At 44.5% G+C, this 23,713-nt stretch overlaps 1 protein-coding gene across 1 annotated transcript; it reads left to right on the forward strand.

Annotated features, from left to right (window-relative positions):
* Positions 1 to 1,418: 1,418 nt before the first annotated feature.
* On the forward strand, positions 1,419 to 22,219 carry KDELR2 (KDEL endoplasmic reticulum protein retention receptor 2). The gene is made up of 5 exons (XM_070761250.1): positions 1,419 to 1,895; positions 12,772 to 12,872; positions 17,061 to 17,219; positions 19,907 to 20,159; positions 20,980 to 22,219. Exons 1-5 carry the CDS (start codon positions 1,805 to 1,807, stop codon positions 21,012 to 21,014), a joined length of 639 nt encoding a protein of 212 aa, XP_070617351.1. The 5' UTR covers positions 1,419 to 1,804; the 3' UTR covers positions 21,015 to 22,219.
* The last annotated feature ends 1,494 nt before the right edge of the window (positions 22,220 to 23,713 follow it).

Below are 23,713 nucleotides of genomic sequence, written 5' to 3' on the forward strand. Positions count from 1 at the left end.
CTGCAGCAGCGAGGACCCAAAGATTGGGGTTTCCCCACTGCCCACGCAAACTCCTCGCTACCGCTCGCCCGCCCTTCGCCAGCCCACGCCGTTCGCTCGCGCCGCTTCCCAGCTGAGTCCTGAAGCCAATTCGCTTCAGGACTCAGCTGGGAAGCGGCGCGAGCGAACGGCGTGGGCGGGCGAAGGGCGGGCGAGCGGCGCGCGCGCGCGGGCAGGCAGGCGGCGGACAAGCCGTTCGCTCGCGCCGCTTCCCAGCTGAGTCCTGAAGCCAATTCGCTTCAGGACTCAGCTGGGAAGCGGCGCGAGCGAACGGCGTGGGCGGGCGAAGGGCGGACGAGCGGCAGCGAGGAGTTTGCGTGGGCGGTGGGAAAACTCCTCGCTGATGCCCGCCGCTCGCCCTCCCGCCAGCAAGAGGGGGAAGACCCAGGGAAGCCGCCCAGCAGCTGATCTGCCCGGCGCCATCTAAGCATGCGTGGCCATAAAAAAAGGGTGCGCATGCGTAGATGGTGTTTTGACTTCCGGGTTGAAAAATCGCGATTTAGCCCGTTCGCAATGATCGGGATCGCGATACCCGGGGGATCACTGTACAGTACTTCGTTCTGTACAAAGTTGAATGTGCACAACAGCATGTGAAATTGATTGTCAATCAGTCTTGCTTCTTAACTGGATAGTTTGATTTCACAGAAGTTTGATTTACTTGGAGTTATATTGTGTTGTTTAAGTGTTCCCTTTATTTTTTTGAGCAGTGTATATAGCAGATAGACAGATATAGATGATAGATGATATAGCCAGAGACAGATATAGATAGATAGATAGCAGAAAGATAGATATAGACGATATAGGCAGATATATAGAAATAGATAATTTAGATGATATTGATAGATGACAGATAGGTAGATAGATGATTGATAGAAAGCAGATAGATATAAAGATAGCAGACAGATGATAGATACATACGTAGAAAGGTGATATAGATAGATCATAGATTAGATAGCTGATGGATGATATAGACAAACATCGATATAGGTAGATGATAGAAATAGATGATAGATATAGATATAGAGATGACAGATAGATATAGAGAGATGATAAATATCACATGGTAGATAGATGAGAGAGATAGGAAGAAAATAAATGATAAGATGGAAATACAGATAGATATAAGCAGATGATAGAGATAGGCAGACAGACGGACAGAAATAAAGATTGATAGATGACACCGTAGATATAATAGAAAGATAGATACAGATAGAAGATAGATAGATAGACAGATAGATGATGACTAGATGTTATAGGGAGGAAATAATAGGTAGACAGAGTGGGCGCCACGTATAACTTCAGACGGCTGGCGGCGGCAACAGAGGCGCATGCGCAGCAGACAATAGAGGTTTTAAAAAGTCGAGAAATGGGTGGCTGCCGCGCCTGCGCAGTGCCAGCCCGGCCAAAGCCGAGTCAGAGGCATAAGGCGTCTGTCGGGGGCGGAGGAAGCCGAGGAGGCAAGAAGAGAAAAGCGGTTGGCTGAGGTCAAAGGGCCGCCATCGGGGTCTCCGCGCGTGCACCCAAGCCGCGACGGGTCAGCGGCGGTGGTGGGAGGAGGAGTGAGGCGCCAGGCGAGTGGGCGTGACCGTCTCCTTTCCCTCCCCGGGAGGTGGGGGCGGCTGGGCGGAGCGCGCTTTTTCCCGGCGTGCCCCGCGCCCGCGCTGGCTGTCTCTGGCCACGTCCCCGGGCCACGTCGCTCGGTGCCCGCTGCGCGCTCGCCATCTTCGCCGCCGCCGCCTCGGTTCCCGGTTCCTCAGCCGCCGCCATGAACATCTTCCGCCTCACCGGGGACCTCTCCCACTTGGCGGCCATCATCATCCTGCTGCTGAAGATCTGGAAGACCCGCTCGTGCGCCGGTGCGTGGCGGGGGCGTCGGGGGCGGGGGCGTCGGGCTGGTGGTGGGGGGTCACGACCTTCCTGGGGGGTATATACATGGGGGGGGCTGCGTGTCCCCCTTGAGCCCAGGGAGCCTCTCGGGAGGTGTAACCCCGCCCCCTTCTTTTGAGGGGGGTCGTTTAGAGGGAGAGAAGTGTGAGGGGGGTTCCACCCTGGAGGGGGTTGGGAGGGGGTCCTTTAAGGGGGGGAGTGTGTGTGTGGGTCTCCCCACCTGGGGGGAGTTGGGAAAAGGTGGGAGAGGGTAGTTTAGAGAGGGAGAAGTGGGAGGGGTGTTTCTTCTTGGGGGTGGGGGTTGTTTAAGAGAGGGGGAGTTTGGGGGGGTGCTCTCCATCTGGAGAGGTTAGGAAAAGGTGGGAGGAGGTCGTTTAGAGGGGGAGAAGTGGGAGGGGGTTTCCTTCTTGGGGATGGGGGTCATTTAAGAGGAGAGGGAGTGTGCGGGGGGTTGGGAAAAGGTGGGAGGGGGATGTTTAAGAGGGGGGAGTTTGGGGGGGTGCTCCCCATATGGAGAGGTTGGGAAAAGGTGGGAGGGGGTCGTTTAGAGGGGGAGAAGTGGGAGGGGGGTTCCTTCTTGGGGGAGGGGGTCGTTTAAGAGGGGAGGGAGCGTGTGGGGGGCTTGGGAAAAGGTGTGAGGGGGATGTTAAAGAGGGGGGGTGCTCTCCATCTGGAGAGGTTGGGAAAAGGTGGGAGAGGGTCATTTAGAGGGGGAGAAGTGGGAGGGGGGTCCTCCCTGGGGGAGGTGGGAGGGAGACGTTTAAGAGGGGAGGGGGTGGGGGAGCTACTTCCCATCTGGTGGGGTTTGGGAAAAACGTGGGAGGGGGACGTTTAAGAGTGGGGGAGTTTGGGGTGTGTGCTCCCCACCTGGGGGAGTTGGGAAAAGGTGGGAGAGGGTCGTTTACAGAACGGGGGGTTGAGAAGAGCTGGGAGGGAGGCCTTTAAGGGGGTGCTAGTGGGGGGCATGTGCTCCCCACCTGAGGGGAGGGGGGCTGGGAAAAGTTGGGAGAGGGTCGTTTAGGGGGAAAGGGAGTTGGAGGGGAGGTTCGGGAAGAATTGTGAGGAGGGGGGCCCTTTAGAGGAGAATGAATGGGGTAATGCTCTCCCTTTGTGGGGTTTGGGAAGGATTGGGAGGTGTTCCCCCTCCTTCCATTCTTGTGTCCAGCTGCAGGTTGGGAGCTCGTCTTAGGGTTAGGTTCCTCCTCAATCTTGGGGGGGGGGGGTTGTGTTGGGAGAACATTCCCCCGCCATCCCCCACATGTGTGTGGGCCTTACTCAGAAGGGATCTGGTGCTTGTTTTGGGATGGGGTGATCCCTGACACTTCTGGGATCAGATATATATGTTGTATGTGTGCGTGCATGCGTGTATATGTATATACGTGCGTGTATAAATATAAATATACAGTATATATATATATATATATATATATACTGTATATGCATGCTTAGATATAGATATATAGATACATACATACACATATATGCTAATATATTATATAAATATATAACATATATGCTTTTTTCCTGTTGACGGTTAAAGCTACTGCCTTACGGGCAGACTTCCCAAGTTCAAATCCCGAGAAGAGTATGGCTAGCTGATGAGAGCAAAATAGCTTGAAGTAGATCTATACTAGTCTCCCATTTCATTATCAGCAAAATATATTTCCCTCTCTCTCTCTTTCTCTCTCATCTATCTATCTATCTATCTATCTATCTATCTATCTATCTATCTATCTATCTATCTATCTATCTATCTATCGGGTCTGCTGCTTGAGCAGGGGATTGGACTAGAAGACCTCCAAGGTCCCTTTCTCCCTTTCAGTATTCTGATTGAGTGATACCCAGCAGGATTTGGGGAGCGGGAGGGGAGAGAATCCCCTTGCTTGTATCTTCTATGTAGGGAAAGATTCTGATTTCAGGTGGGGAGGCTGAGGGCTCCTCTCTGCTCATGTGGGGTTAGAAGGAGGAGAAATTTCTGTGGGGGTTGAGAGCTTTCCATGGACACGTGGAGCGGAGTGGTGGTGGTTTGAGGTTCTGCATCTAGAGCGTTGGGGGTCTCCTGCGAAGGATTGCTTGGAGATCCCCTCCCCCATGGTTCAGTAATCCCTCCTGTCCGCAGATGGACTTTGCATTCTGCATACAGTTAGGGCAGTGGTTTTGAACCTTGACCGCATGAAGATTGCTGGCTGTCAAGCGGCCAAGGTCGAGAAACCCCAAATTAAGGAATGTAGAATCGGGGGTAGGGGAGATGCCTTTTAAATTATCCGTGGTGGATCAGTTTATCTTGCATGGGTAGGTGGGTTAGTTGAAAGCAGGGCAAATGATACCTTTGTTTAATTTCCCTGTTTATGACAATTTGTGGGACAATTATTATTTGGCCTCTGAGATGCATCTTATGTAGCTAATGGGGTGTGTGTCTCTTGTGGGTGCAAACAATGGGGATTATTGCATTAGATGAGAAGTTGCAAAAAAGGGGATGTTTTGGGGGTGCTAAGGGATGGGGCCCATTGAAGTGATTTAATGTAGGTTAGGGAAAAAAAACATCCAAGCCCCCAGTTAATATTAGGAAGGGAGATTCAAATTCCCAGTTTGATTTTTGAATAATCTTAGACTTCTCTCAGCTTAGCATCTTTCCCAGGGTTCGTGTGAGAATTGGAGTCAATGTGAATTGTCAGTTCTAAAGATAACTTATAGTAACTTATAGAAAATGGGGTGAGTATACAGTATCCCCTCTCTTTATTTGGAAGGCTGAAGAGGGGTTCCTTTGTGCTGTATTGGGAATTGTTAGGACTCTGAACCTAAAGACAGACACAGAGGGGAAAAAAATATAGGGCAATCTAGAAATATCTTTAAAGATATTTCTGCAGTTTGTCTATATCACATTTTAAACCGCAGAGAGCTGTCAACTTATTACCAGTTGGAAAATCCACTGAGACCTTTTCCCTCGGGTACTACAAAGGAAAAAACGATGTGGGGAGATCTCGCGGGAATTAACTAGGAAGAGAAAATATTACTGCTTTATTAATTTCTTGTACGACATTGCCCTGTATCGCAAATACTCCTTAATTGAAATGGAAGATGATTGAATCCAGGGACTCAGAAAGGGGTCAAAATCTAAGGCAGGCTGTTAAAAATATCCTAAAAGGTTCACTTGAAAAGCAATTGGAAATAAGGGCAGGGAATATCCTTTGTGGATTAAAAGGTTATTTTAATGGGGCAGGGATGTGTTTCTACCTCACTGTTTCCCAACCTTGGCAACTTGAAGATATCTGGACTTCAACTCCCAGAATTCCCCACCCAGAATTCTGGGAGTTGAAGTCCAAATATCTTCAAGTTGCCAAGGTTGGGAAACACTGTTCTACCTTGTATTAGTGCAGAGAGAGGAGTGCTGATGAGTTCATCTCCAACAGAATTATATCCCAGTGTTGCTTTGATTTTTCTTTTAAAAAACAAACAAACTGTGAAATCAGATAAATAGAATCAGCTGCACGTGCCTTTTATTCCCTATGGAACCAATATGCAAAAATATACGTCTCCGGAGAGGGGCGGCATACAAATCCAATAAATAAATAAATAAAATAAATAATGAATGAATGGGCTTCGGGAGGAGAAAAACTCAAGCAGAAGTTCTGGAGTTAGTGCAATGTCTTCTGCTGCACGAATCCCAGCGACCAGTTAGGTCCCACAGAGTGGATCTTCTCCGGGTCCCGTCAACTAAGCAATGTCGCCTGGCGGGACCCAGGGGAAGAGCCTTCTCTGTGGCGGCCCCGGCCCTCTGGAACCAACTCCCCTCAGAGATTAGAACTGCCCCCACCCTCCTTGCCTTTCGTAAGCTACTTAAAACCCACCTCTGCCGCCAGGCATGGGGGAATTGAGATCCTCTTTCCCCCTAGGCCTTTACAATTCTATGCATGGTATGTATGTATGTATGTATGTTTGGTTTTTATATTAATAGATTTTTAATCATCAATACCAAATTACTATTGTACACTGTTTTATTGTCGCTGTTAGCCGCCCCGAGTCTCTGGAGAGGGGCGGCACACAAACCAAATAAATAAATAAATAAATAAATAAATAAATAAATGTCGGACTCCACCCATCCTCTTTTAGCGGTGGACCATTTCTCTGACTTTCGCTGACTTTTATCCCGCTGAATCGAATCTCCTGGGCCTGAATTTGTCGGTATAAAAGGCTTGGCTTCTTTTGTCCGCGAAGGGGTTAAAGCGGTAATCCGGCTTCCACCGAGGTTTTTTTTTTTTTTCTTGCCCTGCCAACTGCTGTTGGGAATTGGAAGCAAACAAAATCCAAAGCTTGAAAAAAGAATAGGCTTTCAATTGGGAGGCCTGACTCAGTCTGACGTGGCAGCTCGGGAGAAGGTGTGGTTGAATGGAAGGCCCTGGGAAAGGGACCTTCTAGACTTTAACCTCTCTCTTGCAGAAAATAAAAAATAATAATTTTTGATGGGTGTTTGTCACTTGATCCCCCAAAGTATCTGAATCCCCACCTTTCTCCCTGGTTATCCTATTTCGGAGAGTCACTTTATTGCCTGATAATCAGAAGTACCCCTAGGGACGTCTTTGTTTCCATTTTATTAAACCCTCCGCTCCCTGCCACCAGCATTAAAGCATGAATCCCAGCGACCGGTCAAGTCCCACAGAGTCGGCCTTCTCCAGGTCCCGTCAACTAGACAATGTCGCTTGGCGGGGCCCAGAAGAGCCTTCTCTGTGGGGGCCCCGGCCCCCTGGAATAATAATAATATAATTAATAATAATGATAATAATAATAATAATAATGTATTAGATTTGTATGCCGCCCCTCTCCGAAGACTCGGGGCGGCTCACAACAACAACAACCAATGCGGTACAAATCCAATAATTACAACTATAGCTAAAAACCCACTATCGATTAATAAAACAATTAATACTCCCCCCCCCCCCATGAGAGTCATACTGCCTCCACCCTCCTCGCCTTTCGTAAGAACCTGAAAATTCATGCCATCAGGCATGGGGGCTTTAGACCAGTGTTTCCCAATCTTGGCAACTTGAAGATATTTGGACTTCAACTCCCAGAATTCCCCAGCCAGCGGATGCTGGCTGGGGAATTCTGGGAGTTGAAGTCCAGATATCTTCAAGTTGCCAAGGTTGGGAAACACTGCTTTAGACCCCATCCTCTGGCTGTTGAATGTTTAGTGTGCTTGGGGTTGCAATTGTATGAATGATTTTAATGTTTAGCCTTTTTATAATGTTTTAATTAAATGTTTATATTAGTTGGATCTAGCTGTGTTATTGTATACTGTTTGGTCACTGATATGTTTGTGAGCTGCCCTGAGTCCACGGAGAGGGGCGGCATACAAGTCCAATAAATAAATAAATAAATAAATAAATAAATAAATAAATAAATTTTTCACTCTTTGGGCTTATTTTTCAAGTCCCACCTTATTTAGACATTAACCACCGTTGGCTTGTTTGTTTAACTTGCATCAGGCGCCAAAGGCAGGCCTTGACACTGAACTGTGCTTTTATGCACCTTGTCTTGTGTGCAAAACGTGCTTTGACCCCCGGTGAGCCAGCTCAGCACTTTTTGAAAAGTTGAGATTACGGAGAACGAAATGCCACTGTGGCGGTGAAATAAATCAAGCCTTCCTTGGCGTTTTATTGGAAGATGGTTTTTAAAAGTCGGGAGTTGAATTATAGGAAACACGCCCACCAAACAAGAGATAGAAATAACCCTGGAATTCTACTTACTGGGTATAACTAATCAGAAATACAAGAAAGAAATTTTACACCTAGTTATTCATATTTTGACCGCGGCCAGGATAATATATGCGCAAAATTGGAAAGGGGAAAATATCCCCAAAGAAGATGAAGTTATTGAGAAAATATTAGATTGCGCTGAAATGGATATGATGACAAGACGGTTAAAAGTTCAAGAAGAAACAGAATATTATGAAATATGGAATACAGTGTATATATGGATAAATAATAAGAAATATTAAAATAACGAATAAGTAAATAAGAGAATTTACATTAGCAGTGATATGAATTGAGATTTATGTTAGAATTAGCATTGATATGATTTAAGAGTTATGTTAGAACTAGTTTATGTATGAAAATTTTCTATATAAGGTAAAACAAAATTCTTCTTTTCATTTAAAGCAATAAGTTGAATTTAAGTATTTTTTGAAATGTATTTCTTTTCTGTATCGAAATTTTACTTCTAGAATAAGCGGGGAAGATACAACCCCATTTCTATGTTAAATGTATGTTTGTCAGTTTTGTCTATTTTAAGAAAATCAATAAAATATTTGCAAAAAAAAAAAAAAAAGGAAACACGCCCACCACCGGTGCAGAAAATTATTTCTGCAAAAGAAGCTACCACGAGCAACAGACCAGGGGGATGATGATGATGATGATAATAATAATAATAATAATATATTGGATTTGTATACCGCCTCTCTCCGTAGACTCGGGGCGGCTAACAACAATGATAAAAACAACATGTGACAATCCAATAATAAAACAACTAAAAACCCTTATTTATAAAACCAATCATACACACAAACATACCATGCATAAATTGTAATGTCCTAGGGGAAGGAATATCTCGACTCCCCCATACCTGGCTGTATAAATGAGTCTTGAGTAGTTTACGAAAGACAGGGAGGGTGGGGGCAATTCTAATCACTGGGGGGGAGTTGGTTCCAGAGGGCCGGGGCCACCACAGAGAAGGCTCTTCCCCTGGGGCCCGCCAAACGACATTGTTTAGTCGACGGGACCCGGAGAAGGCCAACTCTGTGGGACCTTATCGGTCGCGGGATTCGTGCGGTAGCAGGCGGTTCCGGAGGTAATCTGGTCCAATGCCATGTAGGGCTTTAAGGTCATGACCAACACTTTGAATTGTGACCGGAAACCGATGGGCAGCCAATGCAAGCCACGGAGTGTTGAAGATGGGGGGAGGGGGAAAAGACTTCAGAGCCCATGATGCTCAGCTAGGACGAACAATGGGCCGCGCTGAATGGGAATTGTGGTAGTTGAATTGGAAGGAGAAAAATTTCTCGAGCGCTTGTTGAGTGATTTCTGTAGACTTGCTTTTATGAATGACGCAAGTATCTTTGGAAATGCGATTTGTGGGAGCATTGAGGAAGTAGAAAAATTGTGACGTGTTGTCTGCTGCTCTTCTCGAAATACTTTTGAAATTCAACATTAGCATTTGGAGGCAGGAGGGTGAAATGTGAATGAGTTACATTGAAGCTGCTTGCGTTCCTTTTAGCATAGTCATTTATAGTTTCCCTTAAAGCGAATTGGCAACAAGCCACACAGACCTTCCAGAGTAGCTAAAAGTGGGGAAAAAACAAATTGCATGAAGGCTTTTGATCTTATTTATGCAGGATTTTGAACCTGAAACATTAACTTTTCAAGAAGGATGAGACAAAGGCAATAGATTACACCAGTGTTTCCCAACCGTGGCAACTTGAAGATCTTTGGACTTCAACTCCCAGAATTCCCCAGCCAGCATTTGCTGGCTGGGGAATTCTGGGAGTTGAAGTCCAAATACCTTCAAGTTGCCAAGGTTGGGAAACACTGGGGGCTTTTGGGTGGGTGGGGGCAGAAAAAAGATAATGGGCTTCATTCCTATGACATATTCTTTAATCTACTGCAGTGGTTCTCAACCTGGGGATCGGGACAAACTTCCCACAATGTTAGGAACTAAAGCTTCTATTCTGGCACCTTGGAACATATTTTTACAATCCGACCATTCAGGCATTGACAGTGAGGGTGTCCCTCTGACCTTCTCGCCAATCAGCTTCAAGCTCTGTTGGGAGAATTGGGAAACCACAGGGAGGGTGGAGGCCCTGTTTCCTCCCAGGAGATTCCTAGAGAGGCCCCACGGAGGCTTTTCCCTGCCTTTTCCGGCCATGTTTCCTCCCAGGAGATGCCTAGAGAGGCCCCACGGAGGCTTCTCCCTACCTTTTCCGGCCATGTTTCCTCCTAGGAGATTCCTAGAGAGGCCCCACGGAGGCTCCTCCCTACCTTTTCCGGCCATGTTTCCTCCCAGGAGATTCCTAGAGAGGCCCCACGGAGGCTTCTCCCCGCTTTTTCCGGTTACAGTTTCGGAGGCTCGGGTTTGTAAGTGGAAAATGGTTCTGGAGAAGAGGCCAAAAAAAATCTTGAACACATGGTTCTTATCTAGAAAAGTTCGTAAATAGAGGCGTTTGTAGGTAGAGGTACCACTGTATTGGGCTCAATTGTGATCATAAGTTTAGGGCTACCTGTATACAGGTAGATGTCGAATCAATGACTAGGCCTTAACCTTTCCAGCACATTAAAAAAAAGGAGGTTTGACAATACAGAAAGTCCGTCGTTTGCTGAAATGCGCACTATTTATGGTTTTGGAAGTTCTGTTGACAGGAAGGGCTGTACGCACGGCGGCCCCGATCAATGGAGCATGCGAGCCCACATTATGTTCAGTTAATGGGGCATGTATGCAGTCAACACCTGCTTCCCTGGCAGGGAGGTGTTGACTTTGCAAAATTGTGACTGTTGTCCCATGTGGTGGGAGAAAACGGAAGGGGGCCGTTTAAACACCTTGCTTACCAGGTTGGGAGCTGTGAAGCCATCTGGATTCAAGGGGATTTAGAGCACTAGTGTGAATATGCCGACTTATATCTCCCTTTACCCCCTGGGTAAAATAAGGACCTGGATTGTGGGGGCAATAGGCTGGCTCTGTTAAAAATAAAGTGCTATTGCTAACATGTTGTAAGCCGCCCTGAGTCTAAGGAGAAGGGCGGCATTAAAAAATAAAAAAATAAAAATTGAATAAAATAAATATCCCACTTCTTAGTGCTTTCATAGCCCTCTCTAAGCGGTTTACAGAGTCAGTCTCTTGCCCTCAACAATCTGGGTCCTCATTTTATCCACCTTGGAAGGATGGAAGGCTGAGTTTCCCCATCCAGGGGGGGAAGAACACAGCCAAGTTGCCTTTTTGAAAAGCACATTTTGAGATGACTAGTTGGGGGAAAGATCAAAAGCAACATGAGAAAATATTATTTGACTGAAAGAGTAGTAGATCCTTGGGACAAACGTGGTTGGTAAAACCACAGTAACTGAATTTAAACATGCCTGGGATAAACATATACCCATCCTAAAATAAAATACAAAAAAATAGTATAAGGGCAGACTAGATGGATCATGAGGTCTTTTTCTGCCGTCAGTCTTCTACGTTTCTGTGACATGAATAACTGAAAATCTCCATACACTTTTAACCAAACAAGAAGAACACAGAGTTTCCCACCTTGATTCTTCTAAAGATTTGGATGGATGGGCTCTTTCGATAAACTTTAGTTGGGGACATAAAATGCCCTTGCCTAATTAGCAATAGTAATAGTATTTAGACTTATATAGAAACATAGAAGACTGACGGCAGAAAAAGACCTCATGGTCCATCTAGTCTGCCCTTATACTATTTCCTGTATTTTATCTTACAATGGATATATGTTTATCCCAGGCATGTTTACATTCAGTTACTGTGGATTGACCAACCACGTCTGCTGGAAGTTTGTTCCAAGGATCTACTACTCTTTCAGTAAAATAATATTTTCTCATGTTGCTTTTGATCTTTCCCCCAACTAACTTCAGATTGTGTTCCCTTGTTCTTGTGTTCACTTTCCTATTAAAAACACTTCCCTCCTGAACCTTATTTAACCCTTTAACATATTTAAATGTTTCGATCATGTCCCCCCTTTTCCTTCTGTCCTCCAGACTATACAGATTGAGTTCATGGAGTCTTTCCTGATACGTTGTATGCTTAAGACCTTCCACCATTCTTGTAGCCCGTCTTTGGACCCGTTCAATTTTGTCAATATCTTTTTATAGGTGAGGTCTCCAGAACTGGACACAGTATTATTCCAAATGGGGTTTCACCAGCGCTCTATATAAGGGGATCACATTCTCCCTCTTCCTGCTTGTTATACCTCTAGCTATGCAGCCAAGCATCCTACTTGCTTTTCCTACCGCCCGACCACACTGCTCACCCATTTTGAGACTGTCAGAAATCACTACCCCTAAATCCTTCCCTTCTGAAGTTTTTGCTAACACAGAACTGCCAATACAATACTCAGATTGAGGATTCCTTTTACCCAAGTGCATTATTTTACATTTGGAAACATTAAACTGCAGTTTCCATTGCTTTGACCATTTATCTAGTAAAGCTAAATCATTTACCATATTACAGACCCCTCCAGGAATATCAACCCTATTGCACACTTTAGAGTCATCAAATAGGCAAACCTTCCCTTCCAAACCTTCCCCTATGTCACTCACAAACATATTAAATAGGAATAGGACCCAGAACAGACCCTATACCGCTTCACAGTCCTTTACAGACCTCTCTAAGCGGTTTACAGAATCAGCCTCTTGCCCCCAACAATCTGGGTCCTCATTTTATCCACCTTGGAAGGCTGAGTCAACCTGGAGCCTACTGAGATTCGATCTGCCAAACTGCTGGCAGCCGGTGATCAGCAGAAGTAGCTTGCAGTACTGCACTTTAACCACTGCACCACCGAGGCTCCATTCACGTTTTTAGGACAAAGATCATCATCTTTTAATGACCCCATAGTCCCTTGCGGGGTGGAATCTGGGTGACTGAATGGAGCCGAGTGTTTACTGGCCCGATGCCCTTCCTGTCACCAATACAGAGTTTTTTTCCAGCAGCCAACATGCTCATTGTGCCCAGAGAGAGAAATATCCGCCTCTACCTAGGATCGAACTCATGAGTCTTTTTAGGACAAAGATCAGTAGCATAGTTTTGGTTTTTAAAGATTCTTTTTCTGTTTTTAATTTGCTCTAGGTATATCTGGGAAAAGTCAGCTCCTGTTTGCACTGGTCTTCACGACTCGATACCTGGACCTCTTCACTTCATTCATTTCACTTTATAACACTTCTATGAAGGTACAGTATACTGCAGCCTACAAGCCCTGACGGGTAGTTTTCGACTTAACAGCAGCTCGTTTAGTGACCGCTAAAGAACTGAGGAAGCTTCTTAGATGAGGAGCAAAACATTTTCAAAGGGGAGAAAAAAACCACCCCAAGAAAGTCATAAGAACATAAGAAGAGCCATGCTGAATCAGGCCAAAGCCCATCGAGTCCAGCATTCTGTGTCACTCAATGGCCCATGAATTGTCCCTTCATTCATTCATTCATTCATTCATTCATTCATTCATTCATTTATTGGATTTGTATGCCGCCCCTCTCCGAAGACTCGGGGCGGCTAACAACAATAATAAGACAGCATATAATAATAATCCAATACTAAAAACAATTAAAAACCCATTATAATAAAAACCAAACAGACATACAGACATACCATGCATAAAATTGTAACGGCCTAGGGGGAAAGAGTATCTCAGTTCCCCCATGCCTGGCGGCAGAGGTGGGTTTTAAGTAGCTTACGAAAGGCAAGGAGGGTGGGGGCAATTCTAATCCCTGCGGGGAGTTGGTTCCAGAGGGCCGGGGCCGCCACAGAGAATGCTCTTCCCCTGGAGATCTTTAGTAGAAAGAGAAGGCAAAACTCCCTTTCTCTCGACCCTCAACAAGTGGTACTCAAGGGAATCCTGCCTGCCTCCACCCACATAGAGGCGGCACATGGGCATCCGTTTCAATAACCACCGATACACTTGGCATCCATGAATCTGTCTAATCCTGCCTTGAAGCTATCCAGCGTGACAGCTGTCACAACCTCTTCTGGAAGTGAATCCCATAAACCAAGGACCCTCTGGGTGAAGAAATATTTCCCTTTATTTGTCCTCACTTTCTTACCTGTGAGCTTTAGGGAGGCTCCCTCGTCTTAGTATTGTGTGATAGAGAAAAGAATTTTTCTCTATCCACCTTTTCTATCCCATGCATGATTTTATACACTTCGATCAAGTCACTCTTTAAACGCCGTCTTTCAAGGCTGAAGAAACCAAGGCGTTGCAACCTGGTATCATAAGGGAGGGGCTCCATTTCCTTGAGGGAACAAAGATTCACCATCACTGTTCTGGATCCATCTTCCACAATGTGCAAGAAGGCCAACTCATCCACACAAAAAAGAGGTTTTTCTCCAACCTCTTCTTCAAAATCTCCAGATGAAGGACCCGCAACCTTTGCGGTTAAGACTATCCCAGCATGGCTCAGCTCTTCCCAATGCAACCCCGAAGGAAACGGAGCTTGCCTGTACAAAGTGGATATGTTCCTCATATCAAAGCCAGATGCATTGATTCTTTCCAGGAAGGCTTGCGCGAGATCGGGCGTGATATCATACACTATGTCCAGTTGCTTGGTTGCATTGTCATAGCTGACAAACAGCCACATCTAAGCAACGAAGAAAAGACAAATGAGATAGAGCAGTCTCCTTGCTCACTAGATTAGTTAGGTCCCACAGAGTGGGTCTTCTCTGGGTCCCGTCAACCAAACAATGTCGCTTGGTGGAAGAGGAAGAGCCTTCTCTGTGGCGGCCCCGGGCCTCTGGAATCAACTCCCCCCAGAGATTAGAATTGCCCCCACCCTCCTTGCCTTTCGTAAGCTGCTTAAAACCCACCTTGCCGCCAGACATGGTGGAACTGAGATACACTTTCCCCCTAGGCCTTAAAATTTTATGCATGGTATGTCTGTATGTATGTTTGGTTTTTATATTAATGGGTTTTAAATCGTTTTTAGTATTGGATTATTATTGTACACTGTCTTGTTATTGCTGTTAGCCACCCCGAGTCTCCATCCACCTTTTCTATCCCATGCATGATTTTATATACTTCGATCAAGTCACCCCTTAAACGCCGTCTTTCAAGGCTAAAGAGACCAAGGCGTTGCAACCTGGTTTCATAAGGGAGGGGCTCCATTTCCTTGACCGTTCTTGTTGTCCAGGCCAGTTTCCTTTTTGGAAAAGCTCTGAGTGGGGGACAACAAACATACCTCTCCCCTTTTTCATGTTTCTTGGCCAAGCTGCAAACGGAAAGAGGGGTTTGGGGAATAAATACCAATGCATTTAGACTTATATGCCGCTTCATAGTGCTTTTACAGCCCCCTCTAAGCGGTTTACAGAATGAGCCTCTTGCCCCCAACAATCTGGGTCCTCATTTGACCCACCTCGGAAGGATGGAAGGCTGAGTCAACCTTGAGCTGGTGGCGAGATTTGAACTGCTGGACTACAGCTAGCAGCCAAATGCTGCAGTTTCCCCTTGTGCCTTCAGGATGTCGCGAACCTCGAAATGTCCCTCTCCACTCCCACCGGGATGGGAGGAGGGAAGGGGGCTCAGTACCGAGCTACTTGAAAGCGTTTTAGGAGTCTCCAATCATGGCGACTCTTCATCTTGTGGACTTCAACTCCCAGAATTCCTCAGCCAGCAGATCAAATCGATAACCCCTGACTGCGGAAACGAGTGTTGTCTGCAGCTGTTGATTCATTTATCTCACAAGAGTTTGAGCTCCCTGTCTAGTTAGGGAACTCCCGGTCAGAGTTCAGAGACGCTTAAAAACTGTTATCTGTTGCTGAGCAAATAAGAGGGAGGCGCCTCGCTCAAAAACATGGCGTTTATTTATTTATTTATTTATTTATTTATTAATCAGATTTGTATGCCGCCCCTCTCCGCAGACTTGGGGCGGCTCACAGCAATAATAATACAATGTAAACAAATCTAATATTTAAGTTTAAGTTAATTTAAAACCCCAATTTAAAAACCAATCATACATACTGACATACCATGCATAAATTTTATAAGCCTAGGGGGAGGGAAAGTCTCAATTCCCCCATACCTGATGACAGAGGTGGGTTTTAAGGAGCTTACGAAAGGCAAGGAGGGTGGGGGCAACTCTGATATCTGGGGGGAGTTGGTTCCAAAGGGTCGGGGCCGCCACAGAGAGGGCTCTTCCCCTGGGTCCCGCCAAACGACATTGTTTAGTTGACGGGACCCGGAGAAGGCCAACTCTGTGGGACCTAACTGGTCGCTGGGATTCGTGCGGCAGAAGGCATTGAACCAGATTACCTCCGGGACCCCCCTCCCCTTCCGTAAAAGCTGAAAGACCTATTTATGCCGCCAGGCTTTAGGCCACTGGACCCTAGCCCCCTGGCTGACGGGTGTAGTATGTTTTGCTGTGTGAATGGGAATTTATTTATTTATTTTTATTTATTAGATTTGTATGCCGCCCCTCTCCGAAGACTCGGGGCGGCTCACAACAGTAATAAAAACAATATAGCAGTGGAACAAATTTAATATTAAAAAACATACAAAACCCTATCATTATTTTCAAAACCAACCAGCACATTCATACCAAACATAAAACAAACTATATAAAAGCCTGGGGGAAAGGTGTCTCAACTCCCCCATGCCTGGCGGTATAAGTGAGTCTTGAATAGTTTACGAAAGACAGGGTGGGGGCAGTTCTAATCTCCGGGGGGGGAGTTGGTTCCAGAGGGCCGGGGCCACCACAGAGAAGGCTCTTCCCCCGGGGCCCGCCAAACGACATTGTTTAGTCGACGGGACCTGGAGAAGGCCAATTCTGTGGGACCTTATCAGTGGCTGGGATTCGTGCGGTAGCAGGCGGTTCCAGAGGTACTCTGGTCCATTGCCATGTAGGGCTTTAAAGGTCATGACCAGCACTTTGAATTGTGACCGGAAACTGATCGGCAGCCAATGCAAGCCACGGAGTGTTGAAGAAACGTGGGCGAATCTTAGAAGCCCCACGATGGCTCTTGTGGCTGTGTTCTGCACGATCTGAAGTGTCCGAACACTTTTCAAAGGTAGCCCCATGTAGAGAGCGTTGCAGTAATCGAACCTCGAGGTGATGAGGGCATGAGTGACTGTGAGCAATGACTCCCTGTCCAAATAGGGCCGCAACTGGTGCACCAGGCGAACCTGGGCAAACGGAATGAATGGTTTTAAATCTTATTAGAGTTTTAAAAAGTTTTTTAGTTATATTAACTGGATTTTTAGATATGTGTACTGTGTATTGTTTTTGACAGGTTGTGAGCCGCCCCGAGTCCTCGGAGAGGGGCGGCATACAAATCCAATTAATAAATAAAATAAAAAATAAATAAATCTGCAAAGGTCAGCCCTTCCTCCCAGGGATCAACCTGGGTAACCCCTCTGGGTCTCTTTCTTCCAGCTGATCTACGTTGCTTGCGCCTACGCCACCATCTACCTGATCTACATGAAATTCAAGGCCACTTACGACGGGAACCACGATACCTTCAGAGTTGAGTTTCTCGTGGTCCCTGTGGGTGGACTGTCTTTCCTGGTCAATCATGATTTCTCTTCCCTGGAGGTAAGTTTGGAACGTTGCAGTGTTTGCGTTGATCAGCAATGCAAGAATACGTTGGTTAATTTTTAAACATGCGCGCATCTGCCCACCCCCTTGGGAAAGAATATTTTTGCCAGCCTTTCTCCCCTAATTCAGCTGAGTTTCAATTGGGTGGTGTGCTTTCTCATTTGAGTGCTATACAAGATTGCCGCTTTACGGCGAGAATTTTGTACGTCCAATTTTGGAAACAAGAAAAAAACACCCAACTAGTGTTAAACCTTATAACAAAAATTATGGAATGTGCAGAAATGTCAAAATTGACAATGGACATTCAAAACAGAGACAAATCGGATTTTTACAAAGCCTGGGAAAAATGGTACTAATGGCTCAACTAAAAAAACAAACAAACTAAACATTAAAAAAGAAAAAAAACTAACATTAATTTTTCCTCTTTATCAACACAACAGATGAAATGAAAACAATTTATATACTGCTCAAAAAAAATAAAGGGAACCCTTAAACAACACAATATAACTCCAAGTTGGGGGAAAGATCAAAGGCAACATGAGAAAGTATTATTTTACTGAAAGAGTAGTAGATCCTTGGAACAAACTTCCAGCAGACGTGGTTGGTAAATCCACAGTAACCGAATTTAAACATGCCTGGGATAAACATAGATCCATTGTAAGATAAAATACAGGAAATAGTAAAAGGGCAGACTAGATGGACCATGGGGTCTTTTTCTGCCGTCAGTCTTCTATGTTTCTAAGTAAATCAAACTTCTGTGAAATCCAATTGTCCACTTAGGAAGCAACACTGATTGACAATCAATTTCACCTGCTGTTGTGCACATTCAACTTTGTACAGAACAAAGTATTCAATGGGAATATTTCATTCATTCAGATCTAGGATGGGTTATTTGAGTGTTCCCTTTATTTTTTGGTGCAGTATATTTTAAACCACACAAGTCATTGATTGAGACATGTGTTGAAGACTATTCACACCCTACAAACCAAATTTTAAATGACTGTTCCTCAATATAAACACATACATACAATGAAACCTAATAGAATAGAATAGAATTTTATTGGCCAAGTGTGATTGGACACACAAGGAATTTGTCTTGGTGCATATGCTCTCAATGTACATAAAATAAAATATAAATTTGTCAAGAATCATGTGGTACAACACTTAATGATTGTCATAGGGGTCAAATAAGCAATGAAGAAGCAATATTAATAAAAATCTTAGGATATATGCAACAAGTTACAGTCATACAGTCAACATGGGAGGAAATGGGTGAAAGGAATGATGAGAAAAACTAGTAGAATAGAAGTGCAGATTTAGTAGAAAGTCTGACAGTGTTGAGGGAATTATTTGTTTAGTAGAGTGATGGTGTTCGGGGAAAAACTGTTCTTGTGTCTAATTGTCTTCGTGTGCAGTACTCTGTAGCGACGTTTTGAGGGTAGGAGTTGAAACAGTTTGTGTCCAGGATGTGAGGGGTCAGTAAATATTTTACCTGCCCTCTTTTTGACTCGTGCAGTATACAAGTCCTCAATGGAAGGCAGGTTGGCAGCAATTGTTTTTTCTGCAGTTCTGATTCTCCTCTGAAGTCTGTGTCGGTCCTGTTGGGTTGCAGCACCAAACCAGACAGTTATAGAGGTGCAGATGACAGACTCAATGATTCCTCTGTAGAACTTTAATAAAAACTTTACTTTAAGCAAAAGTGAGAGGCAGTATATATCCATTATAGAAACTGAAATTATAGGTTGTTTGTTAAGAAAATGTCAACTAGATAGTTGACATAACTATCCGTTTCTTTCTTTCTTTCTTTCTCTCTTTCTTTGTAATCTTTTAATTTCCTTTCTACTTTTTGACTTTACCTTTTTTCATTCCTTTCCCTTTTATATTATGTATTATGTTATATTGTCTACTTTGTAATTTTTTAAATGTATATATTTAATTAAAAATATTTCTTTTTTTAAAAAAGATTGCCGCTTTAGTCACTCAAATGCTTATTTCCTTTAAACAAATATTGGGAAAGTGAGTTTTTCTTTCTTTCTTTCTTTCTTTCTTTCTTTCTCCCTCTCTCTCTCTCTCTGTACTCCCCTCCCTCTCCTCTCCCTGTGTCCCCCTTCCCCCCCCTCTTTCTGGTACTTGAAAAGCATTTGGTGCCATCTGGAGGACTAAACAAGACCTACAATTTAAACACTTTTAAAAGGCACCACGGTGTAAATGCATGTTGCATTCTAACTCAGGAGTCTCCAAGCTTGGCAACTTTAACTTTACCTGTTCCACTGATTAATTGTTCTGACTGGACGTTTCTCCCTTAACTCCAGGTTGCAACTGATCCAGGTTGGATCAGTTTCCATCCATTGCTTCTTGTCCAGCCTTTAGGTGCTTTGGAGCAGGGCGTCTCCAACCTTGGCCGCTTTAAGCACGATGAACTTCAACTCCCAGAATTCCCCAGCCAGCAACACTTTCTGGGGAATTCTGGGAATTGAAGTCCACCGGGCTTAAAGCGGCCATGGTTGGAGATCCCCTGCTTTGGAGAATAGGTTGACCCTCCCTCTTCTTTGGGGTAACCCCTCGCATACGGAACCCATGTCACCCCCTAGTCCTTCTTTTCATTAAACTAGACTTACCCAACTCTAGCAAGGAATCTGGGAGGGAACGTTTGATTTAAACGTCTTGTGTTTTGCGGTTTTCAGATCTTGTGGACTTTCTCCATCTACTTGGAATCCGTGGCGATCCTCCCCCAGCTTTTTATGATCAGTAAAACTGGGGAAGCGGAGACCATCACGACTCACTATCTCTTCTTCCTGGGCCTCTACCGTGCCTTGTACCTTATCAACTGGATTTGGCGTTACTACTTTGAGGGGTTCTTTGACCTCATAGCCGTGGTGGCCGGGGTGGTCCAGACCATCCTGTACTGCGACTTCTTCTATTTGTATGTTACAAAAGGTAAGAGACAGACAGTGACACCTATTTGTGACGGTGTGTCTGAACCTTAGCAACTCTTAAGATGGGTGGACGTCAACTCCCAGAATTCTGGGACTTACAGTTGCTAAGATTCAGAAACACTGCGTTTTGACGCATAATGAAGCCTCTTACTTTAATTTGATACTTTGGAATCGGGTTGGACTCCAGCCCCCATCTTTCCCTGTGGTTGCAGGTGCTGGGAATTACAGTCCAGCTCACCTACAGGGCATCACGACAGAAAGGGGGAATTTAAATCCATCCAGTATGTTTCCATGATACCTTATATAGCTCATACTAAAACTTCAAAAGCAACATGAGAAAATATTATTTGACTGAAAGAGTAGTAGATGCTTGGAACAAACCTCCAGCAGACGTGGTCGGTACATCCACAGTAACTGAATTTAAACATGCCTGGGATAAACATATATCCATCCTAAGATAAAATACAGGAAATAGTATAAGGGCAGACTAGATGGACCATGAGGTCTTTTTCTGCCGTCAGTCTTCTATGTTGCTATGTTTCTACTCTCGTTGCAAATGGCGAGGATGCAGCGAATGCCTTCCTGTATACAAAATGTGATAGTAGAACCAGTTCTGCAGGTCGGGTGGCTTCATTTGTCATTCCCGTACATATTTAATTCCACCGAATATGCCACTAATCCCCAGGCACGGGCGTATTTCAAAAGAGAAGGCAATTCAACACCTTGAGAGGTGTTTGCTTGACAAAATATAGCCTTATTTCCGAACAGAAACAAGTGTTGACCTGACCTTATTTTTTTCCTTTCCCCCCCCCCCTCCCCAGTGCTCAAAGGGAAGAAGCTGAGTTTGCCAGCCTAAAGTGCCAAGGGTGGTCCATCTTGGATGCGTAGAGAGAACGACCGACCGTCAAGAGGTTGAAGATGCTTGCACAGATGGCCCCTCCGCCCTCTTCTTTCAAAGAGACCCCCACGGGGGAGGGGCTCTGTAGGTCCAGAGAACCAAATGACTTCTGTTGGATGCATCTTGCCTTTTTTCCTGCCCCCCCCCCTTTCCCCTTCTCTTTTTTTATTACTATGTATAAAGATTTTTTACACGAGAGAAAACTCAATACCGTGTGGATTTAATTCAGCGTGTAGTTTCAAATCGGAGTAGTTCCAAAAACACAGGGAGATTATTTTCTTTGTTTCTTTTTGTTTGGGTGGGTGGGGTTTTTTTTTGGGAATCCTTTGGAGGGGGGTCGGGAATCAGCGTAAAACACTTCCCCCCCCCCAAAAAAATATTTCCAGTCGACGATTTTTTGCGTGTGCGCGCCTGGGCTGATTGACGGATGGTAACTCCCTCCCTCTTTTCCCGTTCGATTTCAGAATTTTCATTCCACTGTATTTATTTGCCTTTCGGTTCCTCGCCCTCCAAACCCGCCGCGTTTTGCGTGGACCGAAATCCAAACAGCGTTGTCGGAAAACGCTCGCGGGAAAGGCGTCAACGGTTTTCCAGAAATACCTTCAATTCTTCATTTTACTTTTTTTCCTCCTTTCCATAAAAAGATGCTTCCGTAGGTAGCGTCTGTTAATAAATAATTCCCCCTCTACTTCTCTGCTCCTCCCGAAGACCTGAATTAAGACTGCTGGGTGCTAGTTCACCAGATTTGGGTTCCCCCCCATTTCTAAACGTAGTTTTTCAGCCCCAGTCAGACTGAAATTATTCCACCATTTTTAGAGGGGAGTGTATGTATTTCTAAACCATTTTCTATTGACGGCAGCGGTCAAGCCACCCCTGCGATCATCGTCCGGTTGAAATCATCCATTTTTAACAGCGTTTCCATCTTTTTTAATACAGGACCCTTTTACAAGTAAAACACCTTTGTTTAGCTTTTCCACCAATTTTAGAAAAGTGCCAGGTTTTTTGGACGATCAGTGGTTCCTTTTATAGACTTGTTCCTGAATTGGCCGCACCAAATCCTGTTCTCTAGCTTTCCTCTTTTTTCTTTTTTTCTAAAAAAACCTGAACTCTGTTGCATGATTTATCCTGTGTTACCATCCTCAATAAACATTTTATGAAGTGGTTCTCCATTGTGGTGGTCTCAAACGATGCCCCCCGCCCCAACGGGAATGCCGTTGCTCTCCGTGAATTTGCTGTCAGATGTTCAAGCCAGGACTCGGTTACATCTTCATTGTACGATAAAAGCAACTTCTTTGTTTTGATTACCTGCAGAATAGACGTAGCTTTGAAATTGTAAAAATGTTGGCAGTACAGTGTTCCCTCGATTTTCGCGGGAGATGCGAAGTAGAGATGCGGAAGTAAATACACTATTTTTGGCTATCACAAGCCTTCCCTTAACCCTTTAAACCCCTAAATTGCAATTTCCCATTCCCTTAGCAACCATTTAGATTATTACTCACCGTGTCTATTTATTAAAGTTTATTTAAAAAAATATTTATTAAAGGCAAACAAAAGTTTGGCAATGACATATGACATCATCGGGCGGGAAAACCGTGGTATAGGGAAAAAACCCATGAAGTATTTTTTTATTAATATTTTTGAAAAATCGTGGTATAGCCGTTTCGTGAAGTTTGAACCCGCGAAAATCGTGGGAACACTGTATTTTAATTTTTCTTTTTTTAATTACGAGAGCTGCAAAGAAAACGTTAGAATGTACCGGAGCGGTTTTTAAAATAGTTCAGTCATAAAACGGCCAGAGCAGAAAGTGTTTTTTTTAATGAAATGTAGATAATTGTTAACAACAACAAATTACAAATAATTCTTCTCGATCTTGAAGCCTTCAGATCATTTGCATAATGGGTTTCAAATGAAGATGTTGGCAGTAGAAAAAGTAGGGAAAAAATGAAGAAAAATCTTTGAATATTGGACATTACAAAAGGGTCAATCATCCCCAAGAAGGCCTTGACTTACAGCCATTCATTTAGTAACCGTTCACGGTTGCCACGGCACTGAAGGAAGTGGCATCGGATTGGTTCTTGCAGTTAAAACTATTGCTGCACCTTAGTGGTCATGTGATCAAAATCTGGGCGCTAGGCAACCAGCATTTATGATGGCTGCCATGTCCTAAGTTCATATGATCCACATTTGTGACCTCCCCAGCTGGTTTCCGAGAAGCAAAGTCAATGGAGGAAGTTGGGTTAAGTAAACCACATCATTTAATTAATTGTGGCAAAAAGGTCATAAAATGTGGACTACTCACAAAACTGCCTTGTCAGCAACAAGAAATCTAGTCCCAGTTATGGTTACAAGTTGAGGATTACCTATATTTACTGGAGAAAAGCAGCCCCTCCACTCAAACCTTGCTTTTTATTTTGTGCGTGTATAATTTTCTCTTTCAAATACATATATTTTTCCTCATTCTTTTATCGCTGTGTCTTATTCGTGAAATGCATTGTTTGGGGAGAGGCGTTCCTAGGATAGACTATACCTCATTTTTGTAAGGAAAAGAGGCAATTTGTAGAAAAGCCGACGCTTTTTAAATCCTTGTGGCGTTTAATTCTGCCTCAATAAATCTTAATGATAGTGTCCCAATATCGCTATAGCTTTTCGGAAATGTC

This window comes from Erythrolamprus reginae, chromosome 9 (assembly GCF_031021105.1).
Source record: "Erythrolamprus reginae isolate rEryReg1 chromosome 9, rEryReg1.hap1, whole genome shotgun sequence".
In the NCBI taxonomy this organism is placed as follows: domain Eukaryota; kingdom Metazoa; phylum Chordata; class Lepidosauria; order Squamata; family Dipsadidae; genus Erythrolamprus; species Erythrolamprus reginae.